At 46.7% G+C, this 18,905-nt stretch overlaps 1 protein-coding gene and 1 pseudogene across 1 annotated transcript; one reads left to right on the forward strand and one right to left on the reverse strand.

Moving 5' to 3' along the window:
* The first annotated feature begins 3,230 nt into the window (after nt 1-3,230).
* The window catches only part of LOC120663016, a 37,267-nt pseudogene continuing 21,592 nt past the window's right edge, over nt 3,231-18,905 (forward strand).
* Nucleotides 8,665-17,365, reverse strand: LOC120659106 (BTB/POZ and MATH domain-containing protein 3-like). Its single transcript, XM_039937162.1, has 3 exons — nt 17,176-17,365; nt 13,244-13,266; nt 8,665-9,123 (listed from the first exon to the last, which is right to left on the reverse strand). Exons 1-3 carry the CDS (start codon nt 17,363-17,365, stop codon nt 8,665-8,667), a joined length of 672 nt encoding a protein of 223 aa, XP_039793096.1.

Genomic DNA, 18,905 nt, shown 5'->3' on the forward strand with positions numbered 1-18,905 from the left:
TTGAGCCATCTCTTTTAATACACATTTCATAATTAAATACATGTTCATAATCTTATGCAAACAAGTTAGTCCTTTAATCGTATTGTCAATCAATGCTCCAAAACCCACTAGGGCCTAGATGCTCTTTCACCGGGCTAGCGGCCACGCCGGAGCCACCGCGCCGCGTCCTCCGGCCAATAGCGCCAGCTATCCACACCCCTCACGGCAAGCTTGTCGGGGAAGAAGAAAGGTGTGGAAGCTAAGATTTTTACCGGAGTTGAAGTGAAACGGGAGCCATAGATATGCAATTCGATGCTGTAGAGTTTTTTTACTGTCGCGGCCCAATGAGGTGCTGCGGAGGCGTGCGGCTTTAACATATAGAAATTAGGATATGCAAAATGGGCCGCCGCGGGTGCACAGATTTCCGCGCTTTTTTCATTTTTATATTTTAAAAAACAAAATTTCAAAAATATATGCCGAATAGGGAAATTTTCAAAAATGGGTGCCTGTCGCCCCCCTAATGAGCGACAGGGTGCCTGTCGCCCATCTAGTGGGCGACAGGACCTAAATGTAAAAAAAATTACATTTAGGTCCTGGCGCCCAGGGCGCATTAAATAGAGAACTTGTAAAATTGATATAAAATCATAGAAAAATCAAAAAAATACAAACTCAACTGTTCTGGATTCTATGAAATAATATCTACAACTTTTGTTACATAAAGTTTTTCATTTGATCAATGTATCTTGCTCTATTTTAAATACCAATTTAACGCACTTTTATTTAAATCTCAAGATCCATCCTTTGGATGCATGTCATCTTTGGTCAGAGTGTTGTATATGGTAAGCATAGGCTTGTACAAAATTGGTAGGCCCAAAAAACATTTCTAGAATAAGTTTTTAAATTAGATCTTACAATATGTCTAGTTTAAATGGGTTATTTATCCATGCTGCTATACTGAGTATTAGAAGTCATAACTTTTACAGTACCATTATTTTATTTCCTAAGAGCTATAAAAAAAGTTTGGTAATTTTAGATAAGCACAACTAGACCAAATGAATTATTTCAGATTTTTCTAGGTACAAGAACTATTTTTCTTGATTTAGATACATTGATCAAATGAAAAACTTTATGTAACAAAAGTTGTAGATATTATTTCATAGAATCCAGAACAGTTGAATTTGTATTTTTTCGATTTTTCTACGATTTTATATCAATTTTACAAGTTCACTGTTTAATGCGCCCTAGGCGCCATGACCTAAATGTAAATTTTTTTACATTTAGGTCATGTCGCCCACTGGATGGGCGACAGGCACCCTGTTGCCCATTAGTGGGGCGACAGACACCCATTTTTGAAAATTTCCCCGACATATATTTTTGAATTTTTTTAAAATATAAAAATGAAAAAAGGCCCAGATTTCCTTTCTCTGAGTGAACTTTAAATGGGCCTTCGCACACAGATGGCGGCCCGCTATAGCCCAAACATGGCTCAGTGAGGCCGCTCAAGGAGCCTCCTCTGCTGGAACAACCGAAGGGGGAAGAAGAAGAGCGGCGGCGGCGGCATGGCGGCGACTCCTGCGCGATGTGGCATCCACTGCGGCCCGGTCGGCGCGCGGCCACCACGGAGAAAATTGTGTTTTTGGGACTCAAAATGTTGTGCTTCACTATTTTAGGACTTCAAACATCGACTTCGTTAAAACGACCTTTGAAAATTGGCTCTTCGCTATACATGACATTTGCTCCTTTTAATCAATTTAGTAAATCAAAATACATGTATTTGCACCCTCTAGGACTCTTTTGTCCTTATGCCTAAACCCTACACACTCGACGTGACCTCCGTTTTCCTCCCGACGCCGACGTCCGACCGCAGCGCGCCGCCCGCTGGCCTTGCCGCACGGGTCGACGGCGGCCGCGGCGCGCCGGCCCCCGGCCTTCCCGCGCCGGCCGTTGGCCTTGCCACGCCAGTCGACGAGTGTTGCAGCGCGCCGGCACCTCCCGCCTCGATGGCAAGCGACGCGGAGCCAAGGGGCAGCTGCCCTAACTGCGGCGCGCCGACAGGGCAGAAGCACGAACGCCCCTCGTCGCCTACTACTGTGAGCATGCTGGACGATGTTGGCGCATGGTTCCGGCGAGACGCTGAAGATGGACGATGCTCACCTGGTATGGCATCACTGGTAGGAATTTCAGCACCATCATTATTTTTGCCCAAGCTCATCATCATGCCCCTGTTCATCCATTCGGCGTTCAAAACCCTGTGCAGGTATATTTCTTGCTTCCTCCTCTGACAAACCTAAAAGCTCACACATCTGGTTCTCACTCATAACGGCAATACGACCTTCTTCATCATGTGTCTCCACTATCTGTATACTATCCCAGTCAACTATTTCTATATTTTCCACATGATCTACTTGGAAACTAAACAAGAAAAAACAATTTTTAGTACTACTGCCTACTACTGTACAGGTAAAAAAATAGATTCATTATGGCTATTACCTTTGCACTTCAAGTACAGGAAGGTTGTACTCTACTGCTTGAAGAGGAGTAGTGGGCAACAACGTTCTAGCAAGGGCTATAGCACTGGCGTCGGGAGGAGCAAGGCACTCGTCGACCCGCGCAGCAAGACCCGCGGCCGGCGCGCTGCAGCACTCGTCGACGGGCATGGCAAGGCCAACGGCCGGCTCGGCAAGGCCGACGGCCGGCGCGCAGCAGCCACCATCGCCAAGGCCAACAGCCGGCGTGCCTAGGCCTGAGGCAGCTAGGGCAGAGGCAGCCAGGCTACAGGCCGTTGCGCCTTGGCCCTCCATGGCGGCGTCGGGAGTAGATGAGGATGGATCGGGCGGCGAGGCCATGGCAGCGTCGGGCAGAGAGGGCTCTATGGCGATCTCGGGAGGAGAGCCATCCATGGCGGCGGATGTCGGCGTCGGGAGGATGCGTCGGGAGGAAAACGGAGGTCACGTTGAGTGTGTAGGGTTTAGGCATAAGGGCAAAAGGGTCCTAGAGGGTGCAAATACATGTATTTTGATTTACTAAATTGATTAAAAGGAGCAAATGTCATGTATAGCGAAGAGCCAATGTTTCAAAGGTCGTTTTAACGAAGTCGATGTTTGAATTTCAAAGGTCGTTTTAACGAAGTCGATGTTTGAAGTTCTAAAATAGCGAAGCACAATGTTTCGAGTCCCAAAAATGCAATTTTCTTGCCACCGCGTCCCCGACCCCTGCAGCGCGTTTGCCGGTCCTGGAAGCCGAGGGACCCCTGCAGCGCGTTTGCCGGTCCTGGAAGCCGAGGCACCGCCCCCGCCACTCAGGTCTGTCCGCTCCCCATCCGACCCCCCTTGCTCAGCTTCCTGCGCTAACCCTAGCTCCGTGCGCGTGACGCCCCGTTGCCGCACCGCGGTGAGTGGCTAGCTGGGAGGCGAGGATCTCGTCGGTGTTCCCATAGTTCACTCGCGCGGCAAGGCGAGCGAGTTTGGGGGGATCGGTTTTCATTTTTTTACTTCATGCACTACTACATAATAGGTTTTTGTTCCAGGCCATTTGTCCCGGTTGCCTTTCGGCCCGGGACAATAGGTGGCTTTTGTCCCGGGTATAAAGGCTAGCCGGGCCAGCGGGGGAGACAAGGGACTTTTGTCCCGGTTGGTGGCTCCACCCGGGACAAAAGCCCCAACCCTTTTATCCCGGTTGGTAACACCAACCCGGACAAAAGGGTGACCCTTTTATCCCGGTTGGTGTTACCAACCCGGATAAAAGACCCCTCCACGTGATAGTTCAAAAGAGAGTTATTCTTTACTGAGTCACATGTACTACTTAGCTGAGTTGGTAAGGAAGCCATGCGCTAGGCAATAGGTCTTGGGTTCGAATCCCGCAAGACGCAAAGATTTTTTAGCGTGAGGGACCTTTTGTCCCGGTTCTACCACCCGGGACAAAAGCCTCCAGAGGCTTTTGTCCCGGCGGCCGAATCCCGCTTCCAAAACCGGGACAAATAGCCCTTTGGAACCGGGACAAATGACCCAATCTGTAGTAGTGATGGAGTCAAGCGAGGGAGCATTTCGAAATGTACCCACGTTCTACTTGACAGGTTCTCGTTGTCGTTGTCGTTGCCGTAGATTGATTTTCACTTCCTGCAGTTACACTGTCAAATGTTTCTTATTTTTTTGGTTCAAAACTGGTGATCACAATCCAGCTTTCCCACCACAAGCAAACAGAGAAATGAGCAGACCTCTCTGCTATGAGGGATCATAAATTGAACGCACTGATTGACTGATTCTTATTTTCTCCATCTCACTTGTATAAATCATCAAGACAAGTAGCATCCAAAGAACTGACCCTCCCGTCTCGTGTAAAAGATGATGATTTTCATTTTCGTGGTCATCGGCACCAACTTCAGCCTGTGAAACTATCGGTCTCCATGCCTAAACGTAAAACCATAGGGTCTGTTTGGTTCATTGGCTTATTCTAGCCTGGTTAGGATTTGGAGCCAGGTCAGTCTAAGCCTGGCTTCACTAGTATATTTGCTCATGTTTGGTTGCTTGCATCTATGGAGCCTGGTTTGATATTGTTGTGTTTATTTTTTACTGTCGATATTGTTGTGTTTTTTTTTACTGTCGATATTGTTGTGTTTGGTTTTGCTGTACTCTTGGGTGGCGTTACCTCTTCTTTTGTGAGCGGTGAGCTGTTGCAGTCCTTCACCTCCTCCTTTCTCTGCTTTTCCTCTCTTCTCTGGGCCGTAAGCGGTGAGCCATGCGGTGGTGAGCGCAGTCCGCCGAGCTGCACGGCGACCAGCTGCTGGGATAGAGCTAGAATGGCGGCGTTCGGGAGGCCCGTCTCCAACTTACTCGTCCGTTCATCCAATCATCCATGCCGCCGCCCAGAAGATCTCTAGCCAGGGCCGTACCGGCAAATTCGAAGGCCCTGTGCGAAACTATGAACTGGACCCTAGTACCATCGTTGCGCCTGCGAGTGCCCAGTGAAATCCGGAAGTGGAAGTGCAGATGTGACTTGTGCCGTGCCTGGCGAGCGGTTATAGTGGAACCGAAAAAGATTGCACTGCGATCTGCAGATTTGATTGAAAGACAATGGTCAAGCAGCATATTTCTTCTTCTATGACATATTTGGGCTACAGTTTGCTTCGTATTAGATCAAAATATAACTAAAACAAAATCTACTATATAATTATACCTAGTATACTCGTTATATTTTGGGGCCCTTAAAATTTGGGGGCCCTGTGCGGTCGCACGGCCCGCACGGGCCTAGATACGGCCCTGTCTCTAGCTTACCTTGCACAAGCCCCCCGCCTCCTCACCCATGTCTGCCATGTGTGCTCTTCGTATGAGTGAGCAATTGCAATTGGAAGTGCAAATCAACCCATGAAGAGATCAATTTATAAGGGGTCTATGGAGGAAGAGGAAGAGCACAGAAGCAGCGGCAAGGACGGGTGAGAGCAGCACGAGTGGGAGCCGCGCGCGGGGCGAGCTGCGCCGGGCTGCGCATGGGTGAGCTCCGTCACCATGAACGCATCCACAAAGCTCCTCCCGGCTGCAGAAATTTAGCCGCACCGAGCGTGCTCCTCCGCCGTGCGCGAGCGGGCTTGCTCCTCTGTCGAGGGCGAGCTTCGTTCGGAGGGGGAAAGCTGAGCTCCGCGCCGGCCGCGGGCGGGCGCGCTCCGCTACTGGGGCCAAGCTTCGTCAGGGGGAGGGAGGTGAGCTCTGCGCCAGCCTCCAACCTGCAGCTCCGCAGGCGGCGGGTGAGCTCCCCAGCCGCGGGCGGACGAGCGGCGAGCTGCGTGCCAGCCTCAGACCTGCAGCTCTGCGGGCGACGGGTGAGCTCCCCATCCACGAGCGGGCTCCGGCGAGCTCCGCGGGCGCTTGCAGAGTTCAACTCGAGAGAGCACCGTGAGAGAGACCGGGAGGTGATCTAATCCGAGAAGATGCCTCAGCGGAGCCTGGCTCCGTGGAAACGCTCGATCTTCGCGTTTCCAGCAAGCCTGCCTAAAGCCCCCTCCTTGCATTGGTAGAGCCTGGCTAAGATGCTTAAACAGGCAACCAAAACGTCCGCTGGTTCGCTCTGGAGAGCCTGGCTAGGAGTTAGCCAGGCAACCAAACGGACCCATAGTCTCCATGCTAGCATTTCCTTCAGCATTAGCAAAGTGACCTCAAACCTGCGATGCAATTTTACCAATGACCGATCGATCAGCTTCTCCATGGTAGAATATCTTCAAACATTTGACATGGGCAACTGCATCTGCATGTTGGAACTTCGCCAATAATACTGATACTCTCACAATTTTTTTTTTAACTCTAGATGAGCGTGAGAACCATTGCAAGCAAGGAACTGAACCACCTTATGGCCTTGGTTGAAACTTAGGGTACAGAACAAACTTATGGGATTGTTTGCTTCGTTGCAAGTCTTAAGGCTCAATGCTCACAGAAACTGTACTTGCTGCCCTCCTTGAACTGAACCTTCAGTTGACTGTTTGGCAGGGGCTGAAGGTGGTCACTTCTCTCAAAATGGGTGGTGGTTATTGCTCAGTGTAATGCAGCATCTATCAGTTTTGTAGACTGAATGAATGAAGCTTGCATGATTGTTATGTGTAGCGATGTATGAAGCTCATGTTTAATTGCTACATTTAATACTATATGGACTTAATAATGTAGGCTTCAATAGGTAACTTTTTGCTTATTTCTGTGGGTCATGCTGTAGTAGTAGTAGCATGGAATGTTCGTTGCTGTTTGTCAAAACCATTGCAAGAGAGGGCAACGCAACGAAGCTCATCTTCAGTACATGAAATCTTCGCAACGAATTCCATTTTGCCTGTCTCTGGCTCCTATACTGACATGGAAAGTTTGCGTGTTTCCCCAAATCATTGTAAGAGGGCATATTTCCTTGTGTTCCAGATCATTTTTTTTTTCACTTGCTAGCAATACAACAATGGTGTTCTTCTGATTCTGAGTTCTGACCAAGGATGACAATGGGGGCACAGTTGATCCAGCAGGGTCAAACCATATTTAGTACAGTGGTGATGAGCTGATTTAACTTTTGAAATGGTGTGATTATGCCCCAGTCTGATGCCCAAAAAAAATGAAAAATAAAATAAGCTTCTCTATCCAGTTGCCGCTTCAAAAAAAAGAAAAAAGAAAGAAAGCTATCCAGTTAAGCTCCGAGCCAACGATTCAATTTCCCTTTTTTTCAGCAGTACGGTGTACAATTTGTCTGTTGCTGGAAACTGCAGAAGGCTGCCACTCGTGCATTACGATGAAACTTTCAAACATAGGAGCAGAACAAGAAAAGATATATACTTATCTAGCAAAGATAAGACGGTTGTTACCTGACGCAGTGGGTAACTCTGACGCAAGGGATGACTTGCTTCCTGTTCTTCTGTTCCCTTGTTTTTTCTTCTTCTGCTGCTGCCACCTGATTATGAAGAAACTTGCAATTTGTTCCCTGATTGCTACCTGATTCTGAATTAACTTCGTGCAAAAGCAGAGACATCCAATCCAATCAACATACTCTTCAGTCCCTACCTTTGCATTTTTTTTCTCTGAAGAACTTTGTTACCTACCTTTGCAGTTACAGATAAGTTTCAGTTTGTATTAGGCCAAGGCATTGGCAACAAGGATCATGGACTAACCCATGGTATTGTTTCTCTCGTATCTCTCTTTCTGAATAGGGATGTCTACGTAGCAAGAACGCAGCCGAGAGCTTCTGCTCAGACCGCAGCTAAAGCAGACGTCTAGTGCTGATGGCTAGCAATGGCATTGCATCAGGATTCAGGAGACGAGCCTTGCCGGCGGGGACGATTAAATCAGGCCGCTGCGCCACACAATCACTACAGCGTAATGGTTCTTGTAAGCGATGGTGTAATCAAGCATCGGCACCTTAGATGAAGTAGGTGTATTGATCTAGATGTTGATAAATGATGATAGATGTTCTTCTGTTAATAAAATCGTATCATGGTTGACCAAGATTGAGTTTCAGAACGGCACACAATCTCTTAAACCAAGAAGCTTACTGGTACTTCTTCCAGGCATATGCTACAGGAAGAGAGATCAACGCTGCACAAGATTGGCAACTAGCTGAGCCGAGCCAAGCTGACCATCTTGTTCCGTCGCTGAAATTTTGAGTTGTACGTGTAGATAGGATTTTACTTGCACATTCTCAAGAAACTTGCAAAGACAGTGTCACATACACCACACAACATGCATGTTCCCAAGCTGTTGTTGCATCCCCTTCTTCTATCTCATCGTAAGTGAAACTCAAAATGCATCGTGCCGCTTCAAACGTAGATGCTGAACTCATAACCTTTTTGTGACTGGTGAACAGCTAGTTAACGCCAAATTTACTACTGCCCGCAGGCTCCTTACTAAAATTCACCCTTCATAACATAAGGTTGACATGGCACGGCAGTGATGTTCTCACATAGTTCAGAGATTCTTTTTCCCTTTCTTCTGAATCACAACAGAATTCATAAACTTTGAATATACGTACACATGCAGGCAAGCTAGAACGAACCAGACAAAAAGCAATGACATAAGACTGCCAAAATGCATGCGTACTGGATTTTTCTTTTCATTATCTATTTAAATGGAACTGAACTGATTCTTGAAAAAGAGTGTAAAAAAGAGCATTATGTGTAAAGATCAGCCACACAAGCTCCGATCCATTCGAGTTGGATCGACAACTAGATCACCAATTTTAACGGAATAACACACGAAGAACACATAAGCCCAAGGGCACCATGAAAATCAATGCATAAATGTAGAAGGAGGCATCTACGCTGACCATCAGAGGGTTGCTTGGCGTCGCCTCCCTTGCGTCCAGAATCTTGGTGAGCACTTCCTTGACAGCAGAGGGACAACGCCTCGCCAGATGCTCGACGTCATCCGTCGCCATGATCGCTCTCGTGTTCCTCCCAGCAGCGATGAACACCAGGCACTTGTCCTTGAGCTTCCAGCACTGGTGGTGCTCGGCTACCAGCAGCATCGGCAGCACCGAGCTTGCGCTGAAGCTGTGCTTGCACAGCTTGTTCTCAGTGACCGGCTTCAGGTCCTTGAGATTGTACCGGTCAGCCGCCACGATCAGATCCTGGGCTATCACGGCGGCCTCTTCCCTCGCGTTCATCACCGTCGCCGGCAGCGAGTCGGTTGTCACACCCTGAAATTTTTGAATTTCAGGATGTAATTAAAATTAAAAATAAAACAACAATTTTTACATCATTTTTTAAAATTTTGTCAACATTTATTTTTTGTTACAGGGAATTTAGTATAAAGAAAATAATCGTTTGCCTTTTAAATTAAATGAGGTTGTTTGTTGGTTATGCATTCATGCTGTCCTTGCATAGTTTTATTGTTTGTTGTTCAGTTTGAATTTGAATTCTTGAATTCAAATTTGAATTGAATGTGTTTGAATCCTTTAAAAAAATAGAAAAGACTTTCCTTTACCCCTTCTTCTTTTCAGCCCAGCCGGCCCACTTCTCCTTTCTCCCTCTCTCTTATTTCTTCTTTCCCCGCGGCCCAAAAAATCCCACCGCCGGCCCAGTCCCCCCCCCCCCCGGCCCAGCTAGCGCCCCCTCCTCCCTCTGTCGCCGACGCGTGGGGCCCGCCCGTCGGGCGCGTCCTCCACCTCGAGCCGGACTCTGGCTCGAGCCCGTCCGCCGTCCCCGCGCGCGCCTCCCCGCGCCTTGCGTGGCCCGCACGCCGAGGCCTCGTCCCCGCCCTATATAAGAGTCGCCAAACCCTCTTGAACCCTTCTTCGAAGCCGCCATTGCCTCTCGCGCGAAACCCTACCGCGCCGCCTCCATTGGAGCCCGAGAGCTATGTGCCGCCGCCGATCTGCCGTTCCGCCGCCTAACCTCGTCGGCCACGCAACCCCGGAGCTCCGAGTCATGGTGAGCAACGTCGCCAGCTCCTTTTACCCTTCTTCCCTCTCTGTTCCGGGCGGGATGGCTCGCCGGAGCAAGCTCCGACGGTCCGCGCCGCCCCTCACCGTTGCGCGCCTTCCTCCGGTCTCCCTCTCGCCCAACAGAGCACCCAGATGAGTTCACTGCGCCGCTCTCGTCCTCCCCGTCCAAACCCGAGCCTAATCCAAGTCCAAACGGCCGATTTCGGCTAAGTCCGGCCATGCGCCGCCGTAGAAGCTCGTCGCCGGCAGCCCAGCGCCGCCGCCGCGTCCCCGACCTGATCCCGTCCACCCGATCCGCTTTCTATGGTTTAGATTAGATTAGTTTCTCCGATCGATCCAAGCCGGTAGATCTAGATCCGACGCCCCAGAACCCTAGATACCGGTTCGTGTGGTTGTTTTGCAAAAGAGACCCTCGGTTTTATGAGAATCAACCCGCGGTCCAAGATAGTTCAAAAGTATTTACAAACCAGTCCTTTGTTTTCTGTTTTAGCCCCTGAACTTCTCCAAAATAGAACCCGTAGTCCTGCTTAGGTGTTTTTACATGCTAGCCCTTGAAGTCTATGGTTAATTAGGTTTTAGCCCCTGGTTTCTTCAGATCTAACCCTGGAAGCTCTGTTTCCTCACAAACAAGCCCTTAGAACCTTGATTTAGCTATAACTTCTTCGTTTTAGCTCCGTTTTCATCGATTCTTGCGCTCACGTGATCCTTGTGACGTGTGCAATAGCTTTATGACCTTTTTAAGCTTTATGACCATTTTATCCTCTGTGAGCACATTTTGTTGTGTCTCACAAATATTTTTTTTCCATTAGTCCTTAAACCTTTGGTTAATCGCGACCAAATCCTTACTCATTGTTTATCCCATAGTTTCCATGTCCTAGCTCCGTTTTCCGTGTTTCTTGCGCTCTTGTAAGCGTAGCAGCGAGCCCTATCCATTAGTACGCTCTCTTAAAGCTTTTCTTTTATTTGGTGTATTGTTCTTAGATGTATCTTCTTGTTTGCTTTGTATGTTTGCCTGAAGATTGTTCCGAGTAGAAGGATCGCTGTTTGAAGATTGAAGATCAAGAGTTCCAAGTGAGCAAAAGCTAAAGAGCAGTAAGAGTAGCTTTTCGTTGGAGAAAGGCAAGTGACCCTAATCATACTTCTATCTATGCTTTATTTACAAGAGTACTATGATTTAATTGGAACATGGAGAACCACCCAAGAAAACAGTACAACCACAATACTATATGGCTCTGGTCTTGGCTAAGTAACTAGATGATCTATATGTCGTGCTGGGGCAGTGATTGGTGGATTTTTTGGGTTATCGTGCTTTGAGGAGCGGGTGAAGGAAGCTTCGTCTTCTGAGGTACCGCAGAAAAAGGGACCAGTGCGTACATATAGTGATTCTTTGGAAAGGCCTCATAGCGTCCCTATACAATCACACCTCAGAAGTGTGGTATTGTCCCTAGCTAGCACATTGCATGGTTGGGTTCAAAGTTCTTCGGAACTTTTACGCGAATTGTGGTGAAAGTGTACAACCTCTGCAGAGTTAAAACTAACCGGTTAGCCGTGCTCACGGTCAAGAGCGGCTTGGACCCTCACATGATTAATAAACTTAAAGATGGATTTAAATCACTTTCTGGTTATTTCTTGTGGCCTTACTGAGTACCAACCATAAGTGTACTCACCCTTGCTTACTGCTGCTCAGAAGGAGAAAGTTGCTGTGAAGTCTTTTGAAGATGATGCTGAGTTCTAGGCATGCGCAACCCCTAGTCGATTGCCTGTGAAGTTTGGAGCCTTCGTTTCCAGGATAAGCTGTAAAACTCTGATAGTCTTTTATTTGTTTTAGTTCTCTTTTTCGTGATACTGTACTGATTATTCACTTATGATGTCTCTATATGTATGAAACTTGATCCTGGCATACATATAGTTATGCATTCGGTTTTGTCCTTAAAACCGGGTGTGACAGAAGTGGTATCAGAGCTGTATCGACTGTAGGACGTAAGCCTAGATAGCATTGGCCGTGCTCTAAGGTTTCTTTTGATATCAAATCTATTCCTGCTTGTTCTTTGACCCCCTCCGTTGAATATTCTCTCTTCTTAATTATTTTCTTTTCCTAATTAGCCTTGACAACTCGCATTTTCAGCGACCCTCTTTTCATTTGCACTTCCTTAATTGCAAATGTAAAATGCTTACTCTATGTTTATTGACCTACTCCCAATTTTATTGATGTTCGACCCTATGTCAAATATCTCTTTTCCTGATTCCCGACACCCTCTCATTTCTTTCCAAATAAATGCCGCTTTGGATTCATCCCTTGACTTTTGATTCCAAAGTGTCTCTTTTGAATCCAAAAATCCTTAGATGATCCGTGACACGTATCCTAATGCATGTCCAAGTTACCGAAAGAATGTAGCTGCTAAGTTGATCATGAGGAGTCAAGTTGAAGCAATTGGAAAATGGTACCACGTGTCCACTTTCCTGCTAAAGTTGGATGAAGGATTCAAAGCTCCACCAAAGAATCAAGCCTGAGCGAGATTATGACACTCCCACTGCAATCATGATGGTGGAGTCAACGCTGGACAAGTTGAAGGAGGCAAGTGTCATCAACAACGAAGCTGGAAGATATAACCATGCTTAGGAGTACCCCTTCTAGCCCTATTAACAACGTTAGCATCGTGTTGACTGGTGGAATTTTGTGTTTGCATGATGATGCTTGTCTTTATGACCTTGTTTGATTCGCTTCTTTGTAATGATTGTTGGTGTATTGTGGGTCTTCTACCTACAATGACATCAGTTATCTAGATGGGTTCTTATGTACCTCCCACCTCCTTGTTATCTTCTATCTTTCTACCTAATCCTTTAAAGGATGTCAAGAAAGAAGTTCATGGCAACACTCGTCTACAATGATCAACAAATGAAAGAAACTGAAGACAAGAATGCTCTCTTTTCCTTTTTGTTACCCCCATGTCTTTCTCCCCTCCACCTTGATTTCTTTAAGTTGCGACCACCAAGAGTTGAAGAGGGTATCATGGATTTTGCCTTGTTAATTCGATCTTTCTTTTTCATTCTCTCTACTGACCTTATCCTTACCATGCAACTAGATGGTGAGTCCCAGCAGAAAGGAGAAAGAAGACCTCAACATCCCAGCACAAACTCAGGGAGTACAAGCAATGGTTCCAACCAGGGTCAATATCCAACAACATGTTACAGAGCAAGCCTCATTTCCTAGGAGCCACAACCCTGTTAGCAGTGATAATCAAGTCCCAACCGGTCTGCCACCATTTGATAAAGAGAAGCTGTTAGCTATGCAAGCTCGTGTTTTACAAGGAAGGTTGCAGCCTAATATAGCATCACCTCATAGCATGGAGTTGACCAAAGCAAAGATTCCTACCGGACCAGTGAAGAGGCAAGTAGCTGAAGCATGGAACAATGAAAAGCGTAAGAGAAACTATGAAGCACCAAAGCCACAGATAGAGGAACAACATGAGATTAGTAAGACTTCAGAAAAGTGCCAATGTTGTGAGCATTATGGCCGTCAATGTCTACAAGAAGATAGCTTAATGACAGCAGAAGCAAGGCAACGTTATCATTCAAATATCAATGGAAAGTTATCTATGCATGTTCCAAACCAAGAAGGAGTTACTCAAGCTGAAGATAGAAATCCGACTATAAACGTCGAGGATTGGACTATCACTTTCAAAGAATATCAGCTTAAAAGAAGCAAGCAGCCTAAGAAACAAATTAGTAAAGCAAGCCAAGAAAAGTTGGAGTTACCGCAACCATTGGCAGATAGCCGTACTCAATCCAGTTTCAACCAACCACAGCCTAAAGCTGTTCAACCTTCGCATGATAACTCTACCGAGAAGAATCATGATGTGCAAAGAGTTATGGTGGAGCAGAAAAATAGCCCAGATGGATGTCTTGCTATTTCATGTGAACAGGGGAATATTTCACAACAGTGTTGCAACCGTAGCAAGTTAGATCATCACACTAGAAGATGCCCAGCAAAGCGAGATGTAGACAATACTCAGTGGTCATGCTACAATTGTGGTAAAGGAGGGCACAATGCCCATAGTTGTCCAACAAAGTATAAGAAGACCAGGTCCCATGATCTTGGGTTGTATTGCCTCAAGTGTGGAGAAGACGGACATCTTGCCAGTTGGTGTGAAAAAAAATGATAATTAATGACAGAATTACATGAAGACTTGAGAGGTGATACAAGACTCCAAGCCAGAAAGAAACAATCAAGCTCTATTCAAATCACTTTATCAAGGTACGAAGGATGTTCTTCGAAAGATGTGCTAACGAAGCTGTGGAAAGAATGGAAGTTAAAGGAGGAATTAGACTGAGTACCCGTGAAGCGTTTTGTATGAGTTACCAGGAATTAAGAAGAATACATTGCAAGAAGGAATACTTGAGAGGGAAGTTAATGTGTGTCGGATGCTACCCACATAAACCTTTGTCTCTTGCTAGCTTTGTGAATCTCGGGACGAGATTCCTTTTAAGGGGGGTAGTTCTGTCACACCCTGAAATTTTTGAATTTCAGGATGTGATTAAAATTAAAAATAAAACAACAATTTTCACATCATTTTTTAAAATTTTGTCAACATTTATTTTTCATTACAGAGAATTTAGTATAAAGAAAATAATCGTTTGCTTTTTAAATTAAATGAGGTTGTTTGTTGGTTATGCATTCATGCTGTCCTTGCATAGTTTTATTGTTTGTTGTTCAGTTTGAATTTGAATTCTTGAATTCAAATTTGAATTGAATGTGTTTGAATCCTTTAAAAAAATAGAAAAGACTTTCCTTTACCCCTTCTTCTTTTCAGCCCAGCCGGCCCACTTCTCCTTTCTCCCTCTCTCTTATTTCTTCTTTCCTCGCGGCCCAAAAAATCCCACCGCCGGCCCAGTTCCCCCCCGGCCCAGCTCGCGCCCCCCCTCCTCCCTCTGTCGCCGACGCGTGGGGCCCGCCCGTCGGGCGCGTCCTCCACCTCGAGCCGGACTCTGGCTCGAGCCCGTCCGCCGCCCCCGCGCGCGCCTCCCCGCGCCTTGCATGGCCCGCATGCCGAGGCCTCGTCCCCGCCCTATATAAGCGTCGCCAAACCCTCTTGAACCCTTCTTCGAAGCCGCCGTTGCCTCTCGCGCGAAACGCTAGCGCGCCGCCTCCATTGGAGCCCGAGAGCTCTGTGCCGCCGCCGATCTGCCGTTCCGCCGCCTAACCTCGTCGGCCACGCAACCCCGGAGCTCCGAGTCGTGGTGAGCAACATCGCCAGCTCCTTTTACCCTTCTTCCCTCTCTGTTCCGGGCGGGATGGCTCGCCGGAGCAAGCTCCGACGGTCCGCGCCGCCCCTCACCGTTGCGCGCCTTCCTCCGGTCTCCCTCTCGCCCAACAGAGCACCCAGATGAGTTCACTGCGCCGCTCTCGTCCTCCCCGTCCAAACCTGAGCCTAATCCAAGTCCAAACGGCCGATTTCGGCTAAGTCCGGCCATGCGCCGCCGTAGAAGCTCGCCGCCGGCAGCCCAGCGCCGCCGCCGCATCCCCGACCTGATCCCGTCCGCCCGATCCGCTTTCTACGGTTTAGATTAGATTAGTTTCTCCGATCGATCCAAGCCGGTAGATCCAGATCCGACGCCCCAGAACCCTAGATACCGGTTCGTGTGGTTGTTTTGCAAAAGAGACCCTCGGTTTTATGAGAATCAACCCGCGGTCCAAGACAGTTCAAAAGTATTTACAAACCAGTCCTTTGTTTTTCATTTTAGCCCTTGAACTTCTCCAAAATAGAACCCGCAGTCCTGCTTAGGTGTTTTTACGTGCTAGCCCTTGAAGTCTATGGTTAATTAGGTTTTAGCCCCTGGTTTCTTCAGATCTAACCCCTGGAAGCTCTGTTTCCTCACAAACAAGCCCCTAGAACCTTGTTTTAGCTATAACTTCTTCGTTTTAGCTCCGTTTTCATCGATTCTTGTGCTCACGTGATCCTTGTGATGTGTGCAATAGCTTTATGACCTTTTTATCCTCTGTGAGCACACTTTGTTGTGTCTCACAAATATTTTTTTTCCATTAGTCCATAACCCTTTGGTTAATCGCGACCAAATCCTTACTCATTGTTTATCCCATAGTTTCCATGTCCTAGCTCCGTTTTCCGTGTTTCTTGCGCTCTTGTAACCGTAGCAGCGAGCCCTATCCGTTAGTACGCTCTCTTAAAGCTTTTCTTTTGTTTGGTGTATTGTTCTTAGATGTATCTTCTTGTTTGCTTTGTATGTTTGCCTGAAGATTGTTCCGAGTAGAAAGATCGCTGTTTGGAGATTGAAGATCAAGAGTTCTAAGTGAGCAAAAGCTGAAGAGTAGTAAGAGTAGCTTTTCGTTAGAGAAAAGCAAGTGACCCTAACCATACTTCTATCTATGCTTTATTTACAAGAGTACTATGATTTAATTGGAACATGGAGAACCACCCAAGAAAACAGTACAACCACAATACTATATGGCTCTGGTCTTGGCTAAGTAACTAGATGATCTATATGTCGTGCTGGGGCGGTGATTGGTGGATTTTTCGGGTTATCGTGCTTTGAGGAGCGGGTGAAGGAAGGTTCGTCTTCTGAGGTACCGCAGAAAAAGGGACCAGTGCGTACATATAGTGATTCTTTGGAAAGGCCTCGTAGCGTCCCTATGCAATCACACCTCGGAAGTGTGGTATTGTGCCTAGCTAGCACATTGCATGGTTGGGTTCAAAGTTCTTCGGAACTTTTACGCGAATTGTGGTGAAAGTGTAGAACCTCTGCAGAGTTAAAACTAACCGGTTAGCCGTGCTCACGGTCAAGAGCGGCTTGGACCCTCACATGATTAATAAACTTAAAGATGGATTTAAATCACTTTCTGGTTATTTCTTGTGGCCTTGCTGAGTACCAACCATAAGTGTACTCATCCTTACTTACTGCTGCTCAGAAGGAGAAAGTTGCTGTGAAGTCTTTTGAAGATGATGCTGAGTTCTAGGCATGCGCAACCCCTAGTCGATTGCTTGTGAAGTTTGGAGCCTTCGTTTCCAGGATAAGCTGTAAAACTCTGATAGTCTTTTATTTGTTTTAGTTCTCTTTTTCATGATATTGTACTGATTATTCACTTATGATGTCTCTATATGTATGAAACTTGATACTGGCATACATATAGTTATGCATTCGGTTTTGTCCTTAAAACCGGGTGTGACATCGGTGTACATGTAATGCAGCGACGGTGGCCTTCTCCTTGGCCGGGCCGAAGAAATCCGCCATGAAGACTGACGACCGGGCGGCGAGCACGATCTTGTGCGCGGCGAACACCTTGCCGCACACCTCGAAGTCCACGTCCACGCCCCTGCTTGGTCTCGAGGAGGCGGCCGAGATCCACGGGCAGGCTGGACATGGAGATGGAGGAGCGCAGCACCCTCACGGCCGGTGGAGGCGCTCTGCTTGATGCTCCCGCCGGCGTCGCTGCCTGCTGGGCTGATGGTTGCGGCGGCGGCTTTGGTATTGGCGCCGGCATGGCAGAACGCTAGAGGCGCGCGGCCGTTCTCTCTCTGGCGATCACGTCGTCAGTTGTAGACCTGCAAATCACGCCTTCGCGTGATCTTCCAAACGAACTACCAGATTTCTTGGTTGTTGATTATATGCACACCCTGATTGTACTAGTTATCAATTTTTGCCCAATTATTCTGCAAGAAATCACTTTTGTAAATTACTGCGTACAATGATCCCAAGCATCTTGAATCGTCCACTACCGGATCAAGGTAAACACTCGGCAAAGACCCTATTACACTTGGCAAAGGCTTTGCCGAGTGTAACACTCGGCAAACCCTGTGACGGCAAAACGGACTTTGCCGAGTGTTTTTTTCGAGCACTCGGCAAAGATTTTGCTGAGAGCCAAACCGCGACTTTGCCAAGTGCCTAACGGTACGGCACTCGGCAAAGATTCGAAACTTTGCCGAGTACCGGGCTTCTGGCACTCGGCAAAGTTTGAATGTTTGCCGAGTGCCCAGCTTCTAACACTCAGCAAATTTCAAATCTTTGCCGAGTGCTTGGGCTTTAGCACTGGGCAAAGAGGGTTTCCTAGAGGCCCTCTATGGTCACCGTGTGCCGTGTGTTTGCCAAGTGCTGCACCGTCGGCACTCAGCAAACGTGCTCTTTGCCGAGTATCCGTGTTCTGGCACTCGGCGAACCACTTGGCACTCGGCAAAGAGGCGGTTTCCGGTAGTGGTCATTGGAACTCCGGAAGAACACCACTATTGTCCATGGCACAGCTGCTCCAGTACAGGTGCACAGTGGATGCTCCTCTTCAAAATCGCAGAAAGCACATAATTAAGGTGAATGTGATGCTCCAAATGCGCAAAAAGACGCGCATATAGGAAAGAAAAAAGTCTGATTTATGGCCTCCAACTATCGTAAAAGTCCATTTTAAAACTTTCAACTGTAAAATCGGACAACAGAGGCCATTCAACTATTGAAACCGGACAAATTGGCTCTTAGGGTGGTTTCGAAGGTCGTTTTATATTTTTTAAAAAATTAAAAAAATTCTAGTTAGATCTAAAAAAAATCAAAACTAATTCATTTTAAATTAGAAAAATATGAAATTAGTACTAAAAATTTTCTAAGAATATGAACATATCTATTATTGCTCTATTTGAATCTTAGTTATTAAAAAATAGGCATAACCACAAACATCCAAATATTATGAACATAAAAGAATTAGATCCAAATAACTTACAAGTATTGTGCCAATAGATAGTTACATATTTAGTTGATCCTTATTTCATGATTTTTTAACTTAAAATGAATTACTTATGAATTCTTAGTTGAAATTTGAATTTTTTTATTTCTCATAAAATAGAAAACCACCTATAATAAGGGGCTAAATTTGTCAGGTTTCAACAGTTGGATGGTCTCTGTTATCCGATTTCATAGTTGATGGTTGAAAATTGGACTTTTGTGATAGTTTAAGGGTGTATATTAAACCAAACTTTTTCCTACAGGGAAACATAAGGCTCACAACATTTATTGAAAAATGACCAAGTACCACACGATTACGA

Source organism: Panicum virgatum, chromosome 2N (assembly GCF_016808335.1).
Source record: "Panicum virgatum strain AP13 chromosome 2N, P.virgatum_v5, whole genome shotgun sequence".
Classification (NCBI taxonomy): domain Eukaryota; kingdom Viridiplantae; phylum Streptophyta; class Magnoliopsida; order Poales; family Poaceae; genus Panicum; species Panicum virgatum.